General features: G+C 38.3%; 2 protein-coding genes across 4 annotated transcripts; one reads left to right on the forward strand and one right to left on the reverse strand.

Moving 5' to 3' along the window:
* Positions 1–606: 606 nt before the first annotated feature.
* On the reverse strand, positions 607–7,760 carry LOC124408093 (synaptic vesicle glycoprotein 2C-like). Of its 2 annotated transcripts, none has more exons than XM_046884777.1 (11): positions 7,189–7,760; positions 6,755–6,805; positions 6,401–6,562; positions 5,655–5,817; positions 5,443–5,564; positions 4,891–5,129; positions 4,431–4,775; positions 3,621–3,765; positions 3,210–3,369; positions 2,314–2,441; positions 607–720 (listed from the first exon to the last, which is right to left on the reverse strand). In XM_046884777.1, exons 1-11 carry the CDS (start codon positions 7,217–7,219, stop codon positions 644–646), a joined length of 1,623 nt encoding a protein of 540 aa, XP_046740733.1. In that variant the 5' UTR covers positions 7,220–7,760; the 3' UTR covers positions 607–643. The 2 variants fall into 2 exon arrangements, with proteins under 2 accessions (XP_046740733.1, XP_046740732.1); XM_046884776.1 differs by having other exon boundaries at positions 3,621–3,768; positions 7,189–7,759.
* Positions 7,761–12,978: 5,218 nt separating this feature from the next.
* On the forward strand, positions 12,979–22,651 carry LOC124408180 (proton-associated sugar transporter A). Of its 2 annotated transcripts, none has more exons than XM_046884926.1 (10): positions 12,979–13,161; positions 14,406–14,624; positions 15,245–15,507; positions 16,207–16,461; positions 16,813–17,063; positions 17,975–18,088; positions 18,153–18,449; positions 19,540–19,670; positions 20,272–20,446; positions 21,389–22,651. In XM_046884926.1, exons 2-10 carry the CDS (start codon positions 14,425–14,427, stop codon positions 21,617–21,619), a joined length of 1,917 nt encoding a protein of 638 aa, XP_046740882.1. In that variant the 5' UTR covers positions 12,979–13,161; positions 14,406–14,424; the 3' UTR covers positions 21,620–22,651. The 2 variants fall into 2 exon arrangements, with proteins under 2 accessions (XP_046740882.1, XP_046740883.1); XM_046884927.1 differs by having other exon boundaries at positions 20,311–20,446.
* The last annotated feature ends 85 nt before the right edge of the window (positions 22,652–22,736 follow it).

The raw sequence follows: 22,736 nt of genomic DNA on the forward strand, positions 1-22,736 counted from the left end.
AATAAATACATAAGTCACTGACAATGAATATAAAAAGTGAGTGTCAGAGGAATGAATTATATATACATAAAAAAAAAAAAAATTTCCATCAAACAGAATCGAAAAGTTATTCGATTCGAAAAAATTTTACAATCGCTGCAACGCGTCTTTCGAATAACTTTTAACGAAATTTTTCCTAATTCGAATTTAATGAGATCGTCTATTCGGAAATATATTAATTATTAAACTTTTTTCCCAGTCTTATTATCACTAATGAAAATATAAATTTTATCCAATTAAAAATAGTGTGTGTTTGTACACCTGTGTAATTCCTCGCAAAGCCTTGCGTCCTTGTTTCATTATTATTGTTAACATTATAATTAGTTTTCCGTACAAGTTGATAAATTTATTTATGTGCAAAAAAAAAAAAAGTGCATAGAATTTTAGCGACTAATAATTTATTCACAACATGAGGATCGCTATTATTTTTCAATAATTATCGATAGTGGAAAAGTTGCGAAGAGTTATAAAAAAAAATGTAAAACGTGTGAGACATGTTTTAATTATTTTGTTCATCATCATTATTATTATTATTATTATTATTATTATTATTATTCTAATACCTACTTGTATATAAATATAGAGAAAATTCTGGCATCGTATTCTAGTTCACCACAGCCGTAGATTCAGTTTTCCCAAGATTAGCTTCCCTTGGCAAAAAGAAGGTCAGAGCTCCGCCAACTGTGCGCAAAGTAATTAATTACATTGCGTGATTAAATTCGTAAAGTCTGGTGGGATGCGGATAGGCGACGGTTATTTTGAACAGTGTATAATAAGGCGTCAACCGGCATATTTTGAATCAAAAATCACCGTAATAATAGAGCTGATTGTTGTTCTAATTGCGAGATCAAGCTAATAATTAAGTCTGTATGTATATTAGGGTGGCGCAAAAAAACCGATTTTTTTTTTTTTCTTGAGTCTCGTGTGACAAAATGTTATTTTTTGATGTTTTAAGAGCCCACTCCAAAGGATAGTACAAAAAAAAATTTTTAAGAGGTCGCTTCACATTTTTTAAAACGTCAGAAATCGTCGAAAATCGATTTTTTTTTTTTTTTTTTTTTCGTTACGGTATAATTTTATAGACGAAATAAAAATAAGTTTCCGAAAGTTTCGGTTCAAAATTTGAATTTCGAAAGGTCGCTCATAATTTTTTTTCAATTTTTTGCTGCATTTCTTTAGATCTTTTCGAGCGACCTTTTAATATTCATATTAAAATTTCATAAATTTTTTTTCTTTAATTTAGTATGAAAGAATCGATAACAATACACCACGACATGAATTAAAAATCAAACAAAATACTGAAAATACATTTTTTTTAATTTAATTTTTTGATGATTTTTGACAATCTTAAAAATTTGGAGTGACCTCTTAAAATTTCTTTTTGAGCTATCCTTTGGAGCAGGCTCTTAAAACATCAAAAACTAACATTTTGTCACACGAGACTCAAAAAAGAGAAATAGTCGGTTTTTTTGCGCCACCCTAATGTATATTTATAATATATACACTAGGGTGCTGGTTAATTTTCAACACATATTTCCCACCCTGGAATCGATAGATAATGGTGAAAAAACGGTGTGTGAATTATTTCAGATTTTTAGCTTGATTAGTTTGATATTAAAAGTAAAAAGAAACGAATTTCAGTTTTCGAAGAAAATTAGAAAATAAAAAGTAAAATCGCTATTGGACAATCTTTTTTATTTAATTTGGATATTTGAAACTGGAAACAAACAAAAAAACAAAAAATGTATCAACTTACGAATAAGAAAGAAGAAAACTATGTTGTTTATTTCATTTTTGCTCTTTTTTTACTCGAACATTAGGAAGAAGAACGTTTTTATATTTTTAACGTTTACATTTTATTTGAAACAAATATGGTACGTATAAATTTGTAACATGATAAAATCACTATTAAATACGTATTTCTACAAAAATTCTTTCATTTTTCGTCATTTTCGATTCGTTTCTTTTTTTCTTATCAAATAAAAAGAATTGAACGATAGCTTGTTTCTATTTTTATTCTAAGCTGATTGGTTTTTTTTCCAATTTCAAATCGATTTCGGCACCTTTTCCAATCAAGCTAAAAATCTGAAATAATTGACGGACGGGTTTTTCGTCATTAACTATCGATTCCAGGGACGAAAAGGATGTGTTGGAAATTAACGACCAGTTTCGTATGTACACGGATGTATGCATAGTGCGTGCTATTATTGGACCCCCACTTTACGTTGAGAATAGGAGACAGGAAGGTTGGGATATATTTAGACCGAAACTCACAGAACAGTAGGCCAGCGACTACCGCAATCGGAACAATGCAATGAAGGTCCAACAGGTAGCCGAACATCAGGTTCCCAATTAGCGCGCCGGAACGACCGCATAATGCAGAAAACGACGCCGCGATTACCCTGAAAACGAACAGCAGCGAGCATGAAGTCTATTTTTGGATAGATTTTTCAAGCCCAATTTTTTTCTTACGGCATGGGCATTGAAAAGTCTACTTTTTGTGGCAGTTTTCGTTCCGTAAAGTGACGCTTTATACGGCAACGAACAAAGTTGTGGAATAAAGTCTTTATTCCGCAGTTTTGATGCGCAGTTCGAAGTGCGCATCCCAAACTGCCGAATAAAGTAGCTTCGTTGAACGGATCGCGACTGAACCTCACTCTTCGTTTTGCTTTTCAATGCCCATACCGTAAAAAATATTGTATTTGGCATACCCGTAAGCCGTTTTTTGGCGCGGATAATTTCAGGACTCGCTTCCGGCCCGCCTTCAGCTCGTACTGAAATCTTTATCCTTGCCAAAAAAACAAGCGGTTTACAGGCATGCCACATATATAGCTATTATCCTTTCTCTTTTCCTCCTGATTTTTTATAATTTTTGGAACTTTCTTCAATTTGTGCGAATAAAGTGCAGAGTGGAAAGTTTTTGAACGACCAACGCGATGCTGAATCGACAGAAATAACAATAAGATAACAAGTGTTTCTTATTTTTTTCTATATGTTATTTAAAATATTTTGGGGGGGCCCATTTTGCCCCAAAATTTTCTGAAACATCAAAAATTTTAAGGTGTCCACTTTGCCCCACCGTCCTCTACTTGTATTATGGTGACTCCCGAAGTTCTTCCAAGGAGTTGTGAAGGTTCGAAAAGCGAACCTTTAGGTACCAATCGTATTACCTTAAATGTGTGGGATAGAAGGTGACCAGCACACAGTAAACCACACTGACTCCCATCGAAGTCAAGGCTTCGAATATGCAAGAAACGATTAGATTCTGCGTCGATGAGGTTACGAAGAAGAGACCAACCGCTGCAGCGCCCGATAACACAGTGCTGACGACTGAAAAACGAAACAGTACATTGTGTAACAACAACGTTACGCGTTTTCTCACGAAGCATGAAATTGAGGTTAGAGTCGCGTAGCGTCAGACTTATTCGCGACAGCGCATCCGCAGTACGGAAAAGACCACTTTTCTGTACTGCGCGCATGCGCGTTCGACCATCGTGGAAACTGGTGCTTCGTGTGCGGAAAAAACGAGTCAAAAAACGCGTTACGTAAAAGTACAATTTCAATTGAGCTTTGATACTTACCTAAAAAAAATCTGTACCCCAGACGTCCGATGCACATGGGCAGCCAAACGCTGGTGGGAATGCAGGCCAGGCCCAGGAAAATTGTGTAGAGGAAAACGGAACCCTGGAGTTTGGTATCACATCCAAATTCGTTGACGACGTTTATCTGCTGAAGATCGTTTGAGGTAATTCTACACACTGTCATTGGCCAGGCTCCGAGGAGGCGGGTTTTAACAGAGGTGGGTTGAGTGAAGATCGATAATTTATAGGTAGTAATTTTCTTAAGGTGCTTATAAAGACCCGGTGTACACCTCGAAAACGCGGGGATGCAAAACTCCTATACCGCTTAAGCGATTAGAGTGAAACTTGGGCAGTTAATGCCTTATTTTGGCAAAAAGTGGAGCGTCTTTTTACTTTTTCAAAATTTGGAAAAAAGTTTTACAGATTGGTTACCACCCACAGAAATTGGCCAAATTTTCACAGTCGCACTGATTGGATCGAACTATCTGGTATGATGCCACTCGGCGGTGATAAAACACACATTTTGAGCTCAGTCCCATGAGATTTGATGGTGAAATGACAAAATGGCAGCTGATCTGGTTTTCGATTACGAAGTACACCGAAATCTCATTTTGGCGACATTTGTTACCGACATTACGCGCATGCCATATTAAAATTGCGCTATTTAATCGGGACTGAGGTCATTTGAAAGAACTTAAAAAAAGTGTAAAACGCAGTTCTTTTTTTTTTTTTGTTTTGCTTTGAAATTCATTAGTCAAAATTTTGGATACTTACACCGTTTTGCAGTATCATCCTTGAATCGATACCCACCGTGGTAGAGTTGGCGACCGGAACGACGACGGGAAGGGAACAAACGCCAGCAGAGCTGCCCGGATGTTCCCTTTCGAACTCGGCAAACCTCTGGAAGAGTTCCGGGAACCAGCTCATCAGGGTGTAATAAGCGGCCGTCATTGCAAACTGGATGGCAGCCGTGAGAAGTGTTATCGTCAGGTACGGTGGCCGGAGTATCGTCATCGTGTGCTTGACGATGTCGCCTAACATTTTCCCGAGCAGCTTCTTCCTGCGCTTTATTTTTACCGGTGAAATTACACCGTCGCTTGAAACTACCGCCAATTTTGCTTCCAACGGATCGCCGCCACTCCCAACAAACTTCACCTGCACCAAAAATAAGTGATTCTTGTTTATAATACTGAATTTTAGCAGACGACGCGACGGGCCGTGCAGTCGTTACGAATTCGTTCTGTGATCCTGCGTACCAGCCACTACTTACGGGATAATTTTCGGCCGGCATTCCAGAGTTCTCTGCGTACATCTGAGCCAGGATCTTCATCGCTCGGTCGTCCTGACTATCTTCGAATAGGTACTTTGGTGATTCTGGAAAGAAGAGGAGCACCGCGCTGAACGAAAGAGCTGGCAGCGAGCAGATCAGGACGAAGAGGTTCCACGAAGCGAAGGAGAAGTTGCTCGAGGTGTAGCGGAACGTCATTGGGATGATAAGCCAAGCCAGCACTGTGATAGGAAGATTCATTGTGACGGTCAATCATAAAAGTGCCTGTAGATACGTGCCTTCGAGACGTGGAGGAGTTCGAAGACACAATGGTCGCAAAACAAGTTCCAAATTTTACACGGTCGTTTGTGTCAATCTATTCTGGATATATTCTAAGGATGAAAAATCTTGAGCTATGTTAATTGGTTGGCTAAAAAAGATCTCGTTCGTCAAACATCCTCGGGCAGATTATGAATTGTTTGAACGAACTACGATGGCGGCTACTTTGTGACCGGAAGTGAGGTTATAGTGGGTTACATAGTTTAGTTGACATACAAGGAAGCAAGATGATCCCAAAAGTCCAAGCCATCTCCAGCCAGCAGAGAATTGTCTCTCTTAATCTCTTGGGTTGAAATTCACCGAGATATGGAAATATCATGGCACTCTGTCCGGTGATGCTGGAAAAGGAATATTTATATATAGGTTCTGCAGAGGTATTCAAGGCCAAATATTTCAGCCATTATCGTGTAGCCGTCGGTTTCACTCACGCGAATCCGTTGAGGAACCTGAGGAAAGCAAAGACCCAATAATTCGGAACGAAAGCTGATATGAGTCCAGCACATCCGTCGAGGAAAAGCGCTGCCAGCAGCGCAGTTCGCCGACCTTTAATGTCCGCCAAACATCCCCAGAAATATGAGCCACAGACCATGCCTGAAAAATGAAGATGAACCTGAAGCTGAATCACACTTGAAGCAAATGATAAGCGACGACGACGATGATGATAATGATCCTCTGATGCGATGTCAACCGACATGTCGTGAATGAGGATATCGGAAAATGGTTCCTTCCATGGCTTTTTGACAGCAGTCATCGGTCAGCCTATCCAGCTTTCGTCACTCGCTGTTTATCGATTAAAAACTAATTTCCACCGTGTACCATAATCCACGTCGTACGACATCGTTTAGTTAAAAGTGATACAGTATCACGCGGTGCCTCCATGAGTTGGATTGTCACGTGATCTCACTAATGGCAATTGGACACTTGACCGTTACGAGTATCGAACAGTTCGATCGACGCTTCGGGCCAATTTAGGCATCACGTGAGAGGCTGTGTGCAGTTAATTCGACGTTCGAAATGACGTTGAGCTTTTGTCATAGACTCCAAGACGAGGAATGGGAGAGGCGGAAATGTCGGGCAAAAACTGAGAGACGCGATCCTGAAGAACCTTTCTGAACGACAAGGTGAATTCGATCAAAAAACGCAATAAGATGATTAGATTGTTGCGTTGGATTACCGAGCATCGGTGCGGCGGTCAACCGACCCTTATCCTCGGTCCTCATTTCGAAGTCACAGGCAGCCGCAGGTACGATCAGACCCGAACTGCTGGCCCCGAGTCCGGTGTTCATGAACACCATTGAGCAAACGACGAAAAGTTTGTAGTGAAATTTTCCAAAACCTGTGGTAAAGATAACGATCATGTTGGACTTTTGAGGGTTGAATGGTTGTCAAGTGCAGCGAAGGGTCTTCTAGTAACAAGACAGGGTAAACTATTGGCGTCTACATCACGCCGAATGTTGTAATAGTGGAAAATAGGCCAATTCCCAATTGCTTATGGTTGGGTTTGCGTTCAGACTTGTCCCCGATTTACCTGTTTGATCAACTGCATCTTGGACTTCACTCTCTAACGGCGGTTTTACACCTGTTCAAACAGAAAAAATGTCATCGGTATTATATACTGTAACCTTCCAAGCCGATACTGCGACCCCTTTAAATTTAGACTTGCTATTAAGGAGAACCCCGATTCATAGGGCCGAAAAATTAACTCAAACACACTATGATTTTGACTAATTATTGAACTACTGCAGTTCAATTTAAGGAAAAACTATTGAACCAAGTGAGAACAGAGATGAAATTTGATGTGTATCAAATGAGGATTTCTTTCGAAAAAATATTTATCAGTAAAAATTTTGAGTGACTTGTCAATTTCTTTGCACCAGTCAGATTTTATGGAATGGAAATCGGATATTTCTTTCAGGGTTTAGATAATTTTATTTTACTTAGTGACGTTAGTTTTATACAGACCTTTTGCGCGTTGTTGACTTTCGACTCCCATAACAGCTTTGTTACCGTTAAAAATTGTACGTTGTAAAAACGTAGGTAGAAAATCAACTCCGAAGAGAATTCACCTCCGTCCGACGCTCTCGTCAGTCGAAAAATAATATCCAAATAGAAGGAGGAAGCTACATCACAGCGAGCGACGTTGATGCCCTTAAGTAGTTACACACGTGTGAAAAGAATAAGAAGATCAGGATGAAGGAGAAGAAGAGAAGTTGAATATTTTTAATGATTACTCGCAATTGAATTTTATTTGGGTCAATTTCGAAAGGTCAAATGGAGCGTTTCATGTTAAACTGTTTGTTATCCATACACAAATTATTACCCGAGAGCTAATTTCTTCACACTCTGCATATCATTCTCCGCTGATTCACACTAACAAAACTAAGACAATTATAATTACGAAAACGTCAATTGACCAACTTTCAGACGAATATAAATCACGTACTTTAGGTTGATTCTTGTTTAGTCCGTCGAACACTTTTTTCTCTGATAAAATTTTTATAACATCAAGAATCCCAATTTTCACGCGATCGTTTCCCTCACTCTCGATAACCCGATTCTCTTTCACACAATATCCACCGAAAGAATTACGTGACACTTTAGCAGTTGGAATTTGGTCGAATCACGTCACTCGGAGTTTATATTCAATTTATTATTCTCCGTTGCAATAATATTAATGATAAATTTTGCAATTATTATATTCAGTAATTGGAGAAGTCGCAAGGGCGACAATCTCTTCGTATGCACGGAGCTTGCCGATTCGGAGTAAATGATCCGAGGCGCAGCTTGATCGATACTCGGAGGAAAAGACTCTTTCCTTCTGTGTGTTTGCTCTTTTCTTCCAATTCCTCTTCCTCTTTTTTTTTTTTTTTTTTCTCTTTTGTCTTTCTTCTCTTCTTTATTGCAACCAACTCTTGGTCTAGAAGGGGATTTCTGACGCTCACTCATCAACGACTTACGAAGAAATCGTTAATGACTCGCCGGTATCTTATTTCTGAAAATACAGTGCCAGTGAGTGCCACGCGATCAGGATGACGCCTTCACCGAGACGGGTTGTGTGATAACAAATGAGGGGATTTCTGTTTCTCGATCCAATATATAAACACACGAACGAACGTACTGCGTATAATATCACGATTCCGGACGATCGTTCGTGCAGCTCAGAGTGAACCAGGGCTTGTAGTCTTTAAATTGCAAATAAATTGACTCAATATCGTCCAATAGGGATTTCTTCCCGCTGCGTAACAGCAGCTGCCCAGCCTTGGAATCACTGGAGAAAATTGATGCGAACGGGCTGACGGTGATTGGCTGGTTTGCTGAAAAAATCGATGCGTCTGTATTCCGCGTCGGAAGTACCGGCTGCTGAAAAAAAATCGTAACACCGAAATTTCGTTTCAAATACTTTTCAACCATCCGTTGTGGATCTTTTAATCAGGACGCGATCCGGTTCTTCTTCGATCGTTGATGGCAACCCAGATTGGCGAAAGCCGATAGATTCGCACTGCGACATTCGTGCGGATTCATGCGCTGATTGAAAGGAAGGAATAAAACTCGGGGTGCATGTATGCCTTCTGTTTCTAAATCGCACTTTCTTTTAGGCCCCTAAATAATAAACAATTAGTGAACGAATAATGGAGTTGATTCCACAATTATTAGAACGATGTATCACTTCACGATAAAGAAAGTAAAGAAGTCTCGAAGCCTAGAAAAATTGGACCTTAAAAAAAAAAGGACAGATCGTATTAATAAGACAATGAATGTCATTATCTGCGTGAATGGATGAATTCTTGCGCTTTTTTGAAAAACATATTAACGTTGTTAAAGACTTGATTCTAGCTGCTGCGTGTATAGTCAATGAAATGAGTCATAAGTTGAGCACACAGTACGGATTTCATTGCCATAATAATATGAAGAAATAATAATAATCGGATCTTCTAGAGCTATTAAAAAGCAATATTTCTTTATTTGAATTCACGGAACTTAATATTCTCTGAAATATCGTAAGACACGATCGTTATTTTCAACAACTCAGTTTATATATTTGCTTTTGGTGTAAATTTTTTCATTCGACTGTACGTCTGATACTTGAATCTATAAGGGAACAATGATATTTTTTTCAAAACAATTCTACTGATTTATTCACGGAAATGTTTTTCAGAGCCAGCGAACTATTGTTCTCGGTGAGTTTTCGGTGGGGAATGCAATTGAGGTCGCAATGTTATCCATCATCATTTTCACTATCAAATTCAATTAGCTTCGCAGTCAACAATAAAGTGAACACCTCGCATATCAGTAATTTTTTATCGTTGGTTTTCTGAGTATAACCATTTCTCAAGATGATCCAAAAAAATATTAACGATCTGCAGGTGTTTAGCTATTGTTAAACTTATTGTCAAACATTAGATTGACTAATGACAAAAATTATTTCAATTATCAAAAATCGCTTATCGGTGCTCTCAAAACTCCGATTTACATGGTCATTAGTCTAATTTCATATTGTAATGAAATACATTTCATCTACCGCAGACTTATCACTCCGCATTTAAAAATCTTTTTACATCCAACGAAGAAAAATCCTCCTGGGAAATAATTGCTTCGCCATTTTCCTCCTCATTTATTTCCCCAGAAAATCCAAGATAGAATTTGTCTCATGAGGAAATCTGGAGAGAAAAGTATCAACGACGCTGCGTCTCAGTCTTTACAGAATACAACTTAATCCGATTGGTAGAACGGAATCGTCGTCCTCGTCATTATTAGGCTTTTTGATGCTTCTGCTTCTCCATGCTTACAGAAAATTTCTCCTCTTATTGTTTCTCCGGTTTTTCGTCGGCATGAAATCCGACCCAATTAATTGAGTTGGATGTAGGAGGATAAATAATCACTAAAGGAAAGGAAATAAATAAACGAACGAGTTGAAGAAGAGGGGAAAATTGTTTACCGGCAGAACGACATGTGTGAATAACTTTTTTAACGTATAAAAAATAATCAGCAGGTATAAAGAATCGTAAAACAACACCTCGTCAATTTTCCTATACGTCAGTGGTAGAAAAAAAAACTGTCAGCTGTTACCTTACCTCCAACATGTAACACTGAGCCTTAGCCAAGGCTGCTCTAGGAAAGACCCAGATTGTAAGACTTCATTTGGGTGACGGCTGTACTGTTAATAATTTAAGACTCTTCCAAGTGCTTTCCGTATACCGTTATAGCTATAGGCTAATCTGCAGTAGCGTCAACGCCACCCTCGAATCTTCATCGATTAAGGAACTTGGCTTCCGAAAAATTTATACCATTTAATAATTTTGGCACGATAAATTCGTGCATTCGGCATTTATAAAATCAGATGTCTTCGTGAGACGTACAAAATTTGGAAATACTAGCATTTTAAGAAAAAGCTTTATAGATATCGGTGTTTTGTTTCAAGATGTTTTCAAACGGTTAATAATATCGTAGATTTGTTGATCGTTATCGATATTTTTAAATTAATTATTAATAATAAAGCATTACAGTGAAATCGTATAAAGTAGTCTTTACGAATAAAATGTGCGTCGTAGAGTGAAATCTAACGGATCTACTATAAAAACTTTGAATAATTTTGAAGGGATTTGAAACAAAACATCGATATCTAACATTTTGTTTACGATTCCAGTATTTTATATTTTTCAATTGCTAAAGAGGTCTCGCATCTTAGTGACATGACGATTTAACTATTTCGTAATAAGATTAATAAAAATAACGAATTTTCAGTTAATCGATCTCTTTAAAATTCGAAATCCAAAACTTCGAATTCATTTTTTCTTTGCCATCTGACTCGAATGTTTAACACCTGTATAAATTTCCCTCGGTGTTTTTCAACGCTGATAAAAACGCACAATATCGAAAGAGTCCGCAGCGAAGTCCCAGGTGTTTGCTCCAAGTGTAAATGGCAATGAAGTCACCAGAGATTTAACGGCGACTGCTATCTGGAGGAAAGAGGAACAATTATTGAAGCGATGAAACACCGGCTGAATGGTAGACACTTTATCCGACTTTAATCATCCCATTTAGCACCTCCGCATCTCGACAATTAATCAGGTATTGATTTTCTTTCTATATGTTATAAAACAGAAAAAATCTCTGTAATATAAATCTATATAAAAATTATTAGCCATGCGATGATTTAATCTGCAGTATCGAAAAAGTACGGAAGTAAGAAAAGTTTTGCGAACGAGCAAAAATTTTCATCCATTGTATAATAATGCTGGAAGGATAGTCGCGCAATTTCCATGAAGGAAATTGTACGTATATGTATATGACTACTGCTGCTGGAAATCTAACTCTCGATGGCTCATTTGCAAGTTGAAAATACTAGGTCGATCCATTCCGCGTCGATGCTTCCTTCGTTCGTAACGAGAATTAAGAAGTAAGAAAACCAGGCGGCATCTGGCGATTAATTGAGGTAAAAAAATAAATAAACAAATAAATTTTCGATAAGAAAAAGTCATTGGTTAAATCAAGTTTCAAGAATCCTCCTACGTATTTATAGAAAATTTAACACCTTTAACACAAGTTCCATATATTTTCTTTTTGCCTAATTTTATCAATGATTTTAACACTATTTTTGTCGGAATTAATGGTTTTTAAAAAGTCATTTGTTGGAAATACCTTTTGACGTGATCGTAATAATTTCTTCTATTTTAGTGACTGTATTGTGTACGTAAAAGTAAACGTATTTCAGAGGTGATGAAGCTATCTTATAACTACAAGCAGGTCAACCGAGGATGGAATCGTCACGTTGCAGGTACTTGTTGCATCAGCACAACCTGCAGCCACCAGTTCGAGTATTTGCAGAAAGAAGGCGACGAACGAGAGGAAATGGAATTAACGAAACGAAGAACAAATAACAAAATCGTTCACGACAAACATTCCATCTGCAATTTCACGCGATTTCAGCGTCCCTTGAGAAAGGTCTGTACATTTATTTTCGTTTATTAACTTGGCCACTGCACTAGAAGAACTTTTAAACCAATTAATGTAAGTAACATATATTGTAGTTTTTACTTGTAGGATATACGTACTATACCTACCGTATTTTGATTTGACCAACGATTGGATGGATTTTTCGAGGAAAAATAAATAAATAAATGAAATGAAGAAATTGGTTAAAATGAATTCCTGCCAAATATTGAGCAAACTTTCGTGGTGCAACATTGGAGAAAACAATCTTTGAACGAAGCTTTTTTACCGTTGTTGAAATAAACTAGCTTCTGTGAAAACGAAAGCCATCTTTGTCGTTGCTGTTATGATTGTACGCGTAAAATGTTGAGCCAAGTTCCGTCCAACATTGAACGCACGGAAAGACTGTAGGTATATAACAGACATTCGATTTTTTTTTTTCTTGTACAATATATATGTACTCGATACATCGTATCTTCATTGAACCAGCGAGTGAAAAAGAATGAGAAAAAAATGAAAAGAACGAAATTGGTGAAGACTATTCTCTGCCAAATATTGAGCAAACTTTCGTGGTGCAACATTGGAGAAAACAATCTTTGAACGAAGCTTTTTTACCGTTGTTGAAATAAACTAGCTTCTGTGAAAACGAAAGCCATCTTTGTCGTTGCTGTTATGATTGTACGCGTAAAATGTTGAGCCAAGTTCCGTCCAACATTGAACGCACCTAGAGACTCACACAGGCATCGGTTCTTGCTAGAATAACGCGGAACTTGCAGCGCGTCGCGACGTCGCGACACTGGCTTGATTCGAGGGTGGGGTGAGCTTCGGGGTTGGTAGTCGAGCAGCGTCCGTCGACAGGGTTGAACGTAATCCTTGACGTTAGCTGCTGAAGGAGAGTGACGCGATCTTGAAAAATTCGGTAGGGAGAAGCCGGTTGATTTGCAACGTTGCGGTTTAAAATGGATTGAAGTCACGGGATATCAGAGAGTGATAATTCAGGTTGGTTGTTGCATTATTTTTATTGCACGTATTTACTCTACCCTCATTCACTGAAATAATAAGCAAATTTTTTTCTTTCTTTGAACCATTTTTTCCCCTTTCTACTTCTGCTCTTTTTTTCCACCATCCCTGGCATTCGGACTTACGGATACTTTGATTCGCCGCGTAATCCCGAAGGATTATCGCAATCCGGATCAACAGGTATATTGTGCTTATCCCAATTCACGAACTTTTTTTTTTTTTACAGCATTTATTTCGCGTCGTGAATTACTGCAATTTATACACTGGTGAGAAGAAAATTAAGTAAATATAATCACGAGTCTCTATAGCTCGAAGCCTTGGATTTTCACTTGTCATTACATTCTTGACGCTATACCTTTTCTGTTTTTTTTTTTTGTGTTTGGATTTTTCGAGTACATTCTGTCCTTCTTATGTTTTCAACTAGTATATTACAGAACTTTGAAAATCAGGCTCCAGTGTTAAAATTAGAAAAAAATGGCGCGGTTTAGGTCACATCAACTTCTCACAGATGAGATTAATAAATCATTAAAGTAATCTGTTCGATTCACGCCTAAAAAGAATTGATTAAATTGCTTTTGATCGAAACAATTAGCGATAAGATTTCTTTGTTGTTTGACGCATAAAATACACAAAAGTGTAATCACGTGAATCACTAATTGCAGTTACAGCCAGTGTTTTCTTATATTTTCTACCTGGAAACTCGCGCAAACACTTTGCTCGATCCAAGAAAGCTTGAAGGTTAAAAGAAGTGTTATTCTTCACTTTCGATAGATTTTCGGTCGTTTTTTATTCTCAATCCGATTAGCAAATTCTCGGAGTTAGGCCATTCTGATTCGCATCCCCCGAATTTTTTCCATCTAATTTAATTGGGCATTCGTTTAGAGAAAACCAAAAATCTTAGGTAAGGAATTTCAGGCCAATTACAAATTCTCGAATTAGTCATTTCTCATTCGTTCGATGCATCATATTAGGCTTCGCAAATTCGGATTTTTAAATCTACGGAATAATATAGTTTTCACTGTTAGCAAAGAGTTACCAAGAAACAATTACACGCCTTGTACCTAAGAGTAATTCCACCCGAATGAACAGGAGACATGAGAACCGCCATAACTAGAGCAGCAGCGTTCTTCCATTTTCATGAAACTTTTCTCGGGGTGAATCGAATCTCCGCTTTTATACGGAACTGTCACTCGACGTTTTAAACTGTTTTATTCAGGGTTAAGGACAAGATAAGAAGAATCGGAAATAATGGTGGATAAACTGCACGAGTACGAGGGATTAGCCGGTAGGATTCACGGAGTGCGAGATAAAGTTGGCGAGAAATGGAACGGTTGGAAAGAGTGGAAACAGAGCATTCCTTTGGACCAAGGACTCGAGGGTGTTTTGAACCATCTTCGAGGCCCTCCAAAGCTGGAAAAGACCCTCGACGACTATTCGCACATATACAGGTGCGTTACATCCGCTCTCATATACGAGTGAAGTGCTGAAAAAGAGGGTGAATCTATTGATCTCAACACCCAATTATTCAATTCGATGGGGAAGTGTTTTATTAAAAAATATGTAAATCGATCTTGATCGAATTACTTCAAATTTCGAGACAATATATAACTTGGATAGTTTACCGCTTGTGCCACAATCCCTTCACTTCTCTTCCAATGATCATTTTTTTATAACAATCGTATTAAAAGTTTGTAAAAAGTCGTTTTGACTAAAAATCGAATTTCAACATGAGAGTATCGCGATTGAAAACCAAAAGAAAAAAGAGAAAAAAAAACAGCATACCATGGTAAAGAAGACGAACCCCGTCTTAACTGTCTCCAGATTTGACGTAAGTGAAATCAATTTGAAATATCGCAACGACCGTAAAACATGTCGCCAAGCAAAACGGTTGATGTTACTGATAACAACGATACTTTCTATTTATGGATTATAGTGAAAAAATTTAAAAAATTAAAAATACAAACGAAGTTCGATCAAGTGTGATGCACTTCTTCAGGAATTTACTCGTATCTAATACCTAGAATCATAATTGGGCGACCAGAATGTGAAACAAGTATCCAAAATTCAGGAAAAAAACGCGGGGTGAGCTGGTCCGGATCTCGGCCGCCGTGATGGGCATCGAGTTTTCTTACGCGGCCGAAACCGCGTTCGTGTCACCGACGCTCCTCAAGATCGGTGTGGACCACCAGCACATGACCTTGGTCTGGGCGCTGAGTCCTCTGGTTGGTTTTTTCGTGACCCCGTTCCTCGGCAGCGTGAGTGACCGTTGCAGAATACGACAAGGAAGAAGAAGGCCGTTCATCCTGCTCCTGGCCATCGGTGTCTTCATCGGTGAGTGATTGATCGATTGATTGACAGAGAATTATAAATGGACATGACGCTACTGTAAAGCAGAAAAATATACAGATAGAATTGACAAAATTCTTTTCACAGAACTAGAATAAATTATGTGAATTGTAAACGAATTGGCAACTGAAAATGTTAGCGTGGCGAACTTAATTAACCTTTAGACTGCCGGGGTTTTATGAGCTTTAATCCCCTTAGAAATTCCCCAAATGGTGTGCCTGTATGTTAAATATAACCGATCACAGTTAGAACCTATACTTTAGGCTTTCCGGCAGTTAACGGTAGAGAAAAATTTAAATTAGCGGATCCAATATGGCGGTGAAAAATCGAAAAAGTCCCTCTACCCAACCTGTATTGGATGAGTTTTGAAATTTCGAGTTCAGATTCGTGATCAGTGACCTCGAAAACCCCCGAATACCGAGTTTCATCGAAATCAAGTGACGTTTTGGATTTTAGTCCGCCATCTTGAATTTCGAAATTTATCGGTCATATTCGCAATCTTCAACCTAAGTTTTCATAGATTGCTCTACAACGCCTATATTTGCATCTTCCGACATTGATTCATATGAAAACGTACGTAAAGTGATCTAGAGAGAGAAGACTCGAGAGTGAGGGAGAAAGAGAGTGAAAATATGCGAGAGGCCTAAGACCGATCGATGTAAGACTCGGGGCTTCAATTTCCAGGATTGATCCTCGTCCCCAACGGTGAAAACATGGGATACGCCTTCGGCGACACTCCGACGGTTGTCAATCAAACCGTTCCTTTGGGGCATCGAACCTCGGGCACAACTTCTACGGGTGAAAACCATCACTCGCCTCCAACCTCGTCCCATTCTTGGGGGATATTCTTCACAATACTCGGGACTGTTCTCCTCGACTTTGACGCTGACGCGTGTCAAAGCCCAGCCAGAGCCTATCTTCTAGACGTCACTGTTCCAGGTAGGCGTCGAATATCCTCTTCAATTCAAATAAATTTCGAGTTTCAATATCACCGCATCGTCTAGTCAATAAGTATCTCGCAATTTGGAGGTTAGAAATGAAAGTGGTCGGAGTAAGTTTGACCCAATTTTTTTTATATCAAAAGAATTCCCACCTTGCTTAGTAAAAATGAATATTCTCACTCTCGTATACTTACGCGTACTTTTTCTTCAACTTGATTACTTATGCTTACATGAATCAATAAAATTGCCGAGGTGCAACTTCGCCAATCGAATCCATTCGGCAGTTACAAATTGATTGTAACTTAATCTTTACCTCGCATCATTGCAAAACCCTGATTACACCTCACAGAGGATCATGCCCGGGGACTCAGCACTTTCACCATCATGGCCGGATTGGGGGGCTTCATGGGCTATGGACTGGGAGGCATCAACTGGGACGCAACGACCCTTGGGGTCATGCTGGGGGGCCACCTTCACGCGACCTTCACCTTAATCACGATAATATTCGTGATATGCGTCTTTTGCACCATCACCAGCTTCAAGGAAATTCCACTTGAGGTCCTCGAGCGGGATCAGTACCAACGATTCCACGACCAGAAGGTATTGGAAAATGCCCTCGTGACGTCAGAGTCTGGTTCTCGGCGCCATTTTGTCACCACATAACCTAAATTCTTAATTTTAACGAGGGCACATCGCGATTTTCCGGGGTTTCCAATTACTCACGACACACAATTTAATGAAACGTGATAAATAATATACCTGTTCCACCATCCAATAGCGAATGAACACAGTCAACGGTTAGCTAGTAGCTTGGCTGCATTAGTTCGATTTTTTCCACCAGACGACGCATTGCAAAGTGATAATCCCGATGGATAATGAAAATATTCTGACGGTATTTTTATACGTTGTTTGTAAAATATAAGTTTATCCAGAACAATTTTAGGTATGTCGGAAAAATTCACGGAACCTTTTATCTCATTGTGTGATTAAGTTAAATTCACCTCTCCTCTTCATCTTACAGATAATTTGAATGAAAAAAAAACTTTCCAAGAGGAAAGGGATATTTTATTTTGAGACTAGCAAACATTCTTTTTTTCCTTTGACGTTGACGAAAAAAATCATCTTCTTGCTTCATGGACTAGTTTTTATTTCTTTCCACCAAATCATCTTTACTTTCTTTGGCAAAAAATTATTCGCGGTAAAATATCGTACTTTCTTTCACCACCCGGAAAGAAACAGTTTTTCGAATCAACGAAAATAAATTCTTTCCTTTTATTCTTGTTTTTGTCGTCTTTATTGATTTTTTGTTTCTTTTTTCTTTTCTTTTCTTCAGTACTCAGATGGAAATAAGGATAATCTATTACAATTTATAGAGATAATACATCTTATTTGGATGAATTTGTTACTGAATAATTTCACCTTTATCAGATTATCTAGTTCAACATTGACGATATTCTATTCATTGAAGATTTTCTCGTCGATTTCAATCGTTAGCAAAATTTCCTCCGCAGATGTCGGAGAGCAGGAAGTCGGAAGAGTCGGACAAGATTGCAGCCGAGGAGTGTACCTCGTATGGAACCCTGACGCAGGCGGAGGATCCGACGAACATTGGAAACACTGCAGAGGCTAGTTGACGATGAAAAAACGAGGAAATTCAAACGTAAAAATCAAACATATCCGCGATTTCAGGAGTTCATCCTCAGGCAGCTACCCACCGGTGAACGTCCCAAGCGACCTGGCGCTGTTCCCATGATTCCCGACGTGCTTCCGGAGGCTGCAATGGCGACGGAGAACAACGGATTCGACGAGGGCGTAGAGACGAGCTCCAGAACAACTCTGAGAGAGTATCTTCTCTCGATACTCTACATGCCTCACAGCATGAGGATGCTGTGCTTGACGAATCTGTTCTGCTGGATGGCACACGTCTGCTACTCTCTCTACTTCACCGATTTTGTTGGCGAGGCGGTTTACGGGGGTGATCCTAAGGTCAGGATCAATTAATTATTTTACTGAAGTTCCGAATTTGAAGGTTCCGAAATGAAAGATTCCATAAATTCAAGTTACGATAGAGAAAAGTTCCGATGAATAAAGTTTCGTGAAAATATTGAACATCAAAGACATGGAAAGATCAAAGTGGTGAGATTTCAACAAGCCAGAAGTTCACGGAAATGAAAATCTTGGATCATTCGGAATTTCGATGCTTCATATGTTCAAATTTTCTCATTCTCGCACTTTCGGAACTTTGCACTTTCCGAACTTTGAGACTCGGGTTTCGGACGGTTGGATACTTTGATGTTTCGTCAAGGGCTGATTTCTTTACGTCAAGTTTCGAAAAGGTGTCGCGTATCAGGTTGTAACAACCAAAAATGCAATATTGGTGGCAAAAGGGCCTACAATTTTTTTACCATCCGCACGGAAAATCAAGCGTTTGAAAATATAACGTTTTCCCATTAATAAGTATAAACATGAAGAAAAAGATCGAAACATAAGGTCGTAACCACAATTTTTTTTTTTTACAAATATTTCGAAAACCATTGAAACGCATAAATAAATCAATATCTGCAAAAATTCAGAAATCTTAGATAATCATTCTCCAAAACCAACACAAAAGGTCATAACCGCAAATTATATCTCGATCTTCTGAACCTCGATTATCTAAACCGTCAATTATCGAAGTAAAAGAAAATTATTTTTGGCAAATACGACCTCATGGAATTAATCAACCTAAGTTTTTATAGTCGAATCAGTAGCAGATGGTCGTATCTACCAGTACATACGACATTTTTTTTTTTAATTAAACTGTTATTCAATTTCGACCTTTTGACCATATTTTCATATTTTAAGCCAATGTACGATAAAAAAAAAAGACTAAATCGGTGTCTCATGACCCATATTTTACATCCTAAGATGGCGAACGACGTATTTTCTCACACTAATCGCGAGACATCTTTTCCAGGTGAAAAAAAACGGGACGTAACACCTCTCTTAAACGTCTTTTTCAGCACTTTTAGCTCTGCCATGCTGTTTCAGGAATTCCACCCTGTTCCTCTCCAATACTTTTCAATCTTTATTTCAGGCTTCCGACGGATCTACTGAACGACAACTTTACGAATCCGGGGTTCGATTTGGGTGCTGGGGGATGTCGATGTACTCCTTATCGTGTGCCTGTTACTCGCTCGTCATTGAGAAACTCATTAAACGCTACAAGTTAGTCTTACAATTAGCAATAAGATATGTCATACTAAAAATTTTCTAGGTCATTGTAAAACTAAGGACGTTCACCGTGTCATTAAGTAATTATTTGTTCCGTGAGCCTTACTCAATGTCGGATTGACGCTTGTGAGTTTTAATTGGTATAACAGCAAGTTGCGGCTAATTTTTATCGTACAGACGCAAATACTAGGTGACACACAACTTCGTTTGAATCATTAATATACGCTTGCCAAATCACAGGGTGATTAATGGTTATTAAATTCAATCAATTAAATCTTTATATTCAGAGCAGAATTGCTTTTGATTATGAAAAACGGCCTTGCTTTTGCTAAATCTGTATCATAAGTTGCTCCGAAAATATTGATTTAACGAACAATTTTAAATAATTTGTCATTCTGCTGATCCGGTCAAACGTAAAGGCAATTGATCGGCTGCCTGATGTAAGCTTGATGAGTTTCGTATGTTGAATAGGAAACAATTTTAATCTAAAACCGGAGCTAATAACCCTTGTTTAAATGCATAATAATCTTTCTACTCTAGGAAAATTCCCAAAAATAACAAGAGAATTATTAATTAATTCCTCGGTCATTCGCAGAGCCCGGAAAGTCTATATATGCGGCCTGCTGTTCTACAGCACGGGAATGATGATGATGGCGCTGACGAAACACCCTGTGGGTGTAATTATTTTCTCGTGGACAGCCGGCGTCATGTATTCGACACTCTTTACAATGCCGTATCTGCTAATTGCCCATTACCACGCTTCGTCAACGGTAATATAAGTCCACACATTACATGCAACTTCGGTGGAAATAATTCTCTGAAAAGAAAAACAGCAATCAAAGAACAACGATCAATTTCCAAAATCAATCTCCGAGATAGACAGCTCGACGGTCTATCGGTGAGAAATTCGGAAATTGTTGAACGTAATCGGTGAACCTTTGAAGAAATTGAACTACGTTTCTAAGCGTAAAATGTTAGTTATATATAACAGTTTCGAACAATATTCAAAATTGTTCAAGGTGTTAATTGCAAAGCGAGATACGAAAGCAGATTTGATAATTAAATTGCTTTGAAATTAAAATTTTTTTTTTTATTGTAATTCGTGCAAACTTTAACACAAATTACATCTCGATATGAGATAAAAAAATTTTTTACGGCATGGGCATTGAGAAGTCCACTTTTTGTGGCAGTTTTCGTTCCGTAAAGTGACGCCTTATACGGCAGCGAACAAAGTTGCGGAATAAAGTCTTTATTTCGCAGTTTTGATGCGCAGTTCGAAGTGCGCATCCCAAACTGCCAAATAAAGTAGCTTCGTCGTACGGATCACGACATAACCTCACTCTTCGTTTTGCTTTTCAATGCCCATACCGTAAAAAATATTGTATGTGGCATGCCACATAAATAGCTAATAAAACATTCTTATAACGAAAATGAATATGATTAAGAAATTGAAGTGAAAATTTCTCGCGGATTATCGGGTGATAAACAAATTCTCATAATGCGATGATTTTCATGAAAAACAGGCCTTTTCCAACTTTCGGAATAAATACGGGACTTTTTATTGGAAAAAATTATTTATCGACATAATTGGTAAATTTATACAGAAATTCTTGGAAAAATTTTCAGAGAATAATTTCACTGGCTAGACTATCTCGGTCAATCCTCTCCGCTTCGAGTGACCTGATAAAACCATCATTTCATGTCTTCTACAGTTCGAGGTCGGGGTGGATGGGGTCGCTGTTCAAAGCGGCGGTGTCCGAGGCCTGGGTACGGACGTGGCGATCGTTTCGTCGATGGTGTTCCTGGCGCAATTCCTCCTGTCCTGTGGTCTTGGGACCATCGTCAGCGTCTCGGGAACGACAACAGCAGTCGTATGGGTGGCATGCATGTTGGCCGCTTGCGGTGCCGCTTCAGCAACCCAAATCATGTACTTGGATCTCTGAAGAGCATACGTATGACTACTATATCAACAAGTTTTGAGCACCGAATAACTGGTTGATGGATATACGCGATCGCCAGTGTCGTACAAGCTAATCAGTTTTATTGTCTGGAAAAAAATATCAAGAGATTATGCATAGAAAAATTAAGTCTCTCTGTAATAGGCGTGACACATACACCATTATCCTTATTTTTGTCTATGGGTAGTCAAGATGGGTAGAGTTATACCCATCACTGAGATAAAAGCAGAATCATCTAGATGAAAATTAAGGATAAACTTAAATTGACTCGAATTATCTCTATGTATTAGATGAAAGGTGAAGTGAATTTATCGAAGATAATTATCTTAGATAAAATTATACAACAACAATTATAGTACACCGCGAATTAGGCATCATGATTCGGCAGAGGTAAAAATGAAAACGCATTGAATCACGGCATGATACAGACGTGGGAAAAGAATTTGGTTCCGAGCTTAGCGACTTGCGTCTTTTTTAATTTTTGACAATGTCGATTCAAGTTCGGTTCGTATATCGACATAAAAAATATGTTGGAAAACATTATATCAGCTGCGATTTATTGCAATATTAATTTCTCCGATATCGAAGGCGCAGAAAAGTTCGCGCAAGCTGATGGGCTTTTATTCTGTTACATTGTGTTATTTTTGAGTAAAAATTACTGTGAAAATGTACATTTATTTATACAAGTGGAATATTCCTCGCGCCTATTTGCTGAATAAGTTAGCGACTATCTATTTTGATTGAAACGAAATATTTGAGCATGCACAAATAGCCAATAGTGTATACATATAATGGTATGTAAAGTGTTTGAAATACATCGTCGCGTTAAATCCATAATATACATACACATGCATATTTTAATCTTATCTGATTTATTTAAAACAAAATTATCATTGTATATAATATGACGTAATAATCGTAATAGGTATGCTGTAAAACTACCACATTCAACGTGTAAATATTACTTATTACTGTAATCAAGTAGTTTATAGAGTTAATAAAATTAAACGAACACCGCTATAATCAATGTTTCCCAAATCCCGTGGTACTATCGTGTGAAAAAAGTGTCTCAGCGTAGTTTGACAGTTTGAGAGTTTAATGT

Source organism: Diprion similis, chromosome 7 (genome assembly GCF_021155765.1).
Source record: "Diprion similis isolate iyDipSimi1 chromosome 7, iyDipSimi1.1, whole genome shotgun sequence".
Classification (NCBI taxonomy): domain Eukaryota; kingdom Metazoa; phylum Arthropoda; class Insecta; order Hymenoptera; family Diprionidae; genus Diprion; species Diprion similis.

What these genes read in the sequence shown, in the direction of transcription:
- LOC124408093 (XM_046884776.1), bottom strand. Translation starts at nt 7,219, where the DNA reads ATGGGAGTCGAAAGTCAACAACGCGCAAAAG. An exon ending in CGGTCGCCAACTCTACCACG is followed by an intron (nt 3,769 to 4,430) that starts GTGGGTATCGAT and finishes AACGATCTTCAG; the next exon opens with CAGATAAACGTCGTCAACGA. An exon ending in AGTCGCTGGCCTACTGTTCT is followed by an intron (nt 721 to 2,313) that starts GTGAGTTTCGGT and finishes CTTTGCGCACAG; the next exon opens with TTGGCGGAGCTCTGACCTTC.
- LOC124408180 (XM_046884926.1), top strand. Translation starts at nt 14,425, where the DNA reads ATGGTGGATAAACTGCACGAGTACGAGGGATTAGCCGGTAGGATTCAC. An exon ending in ACATTGGAAACACTGCAGAG is followed by an intron (nt 18,089 to 18,152) that starts GCTAGTTGACGA and finishes CCGCGATTTCAG; the next exon opens with GAGTTCATCCTCAGGCAGCT. An exon ending in AAACTCATTAAACGCTACAA is followed by an intron (nt 19,671 to 20,271) that starts GTTAGTCTTACA and finishes GGTCATTCGCAG; the next exon opens with AGCCCGGAAAGTCTATATAT.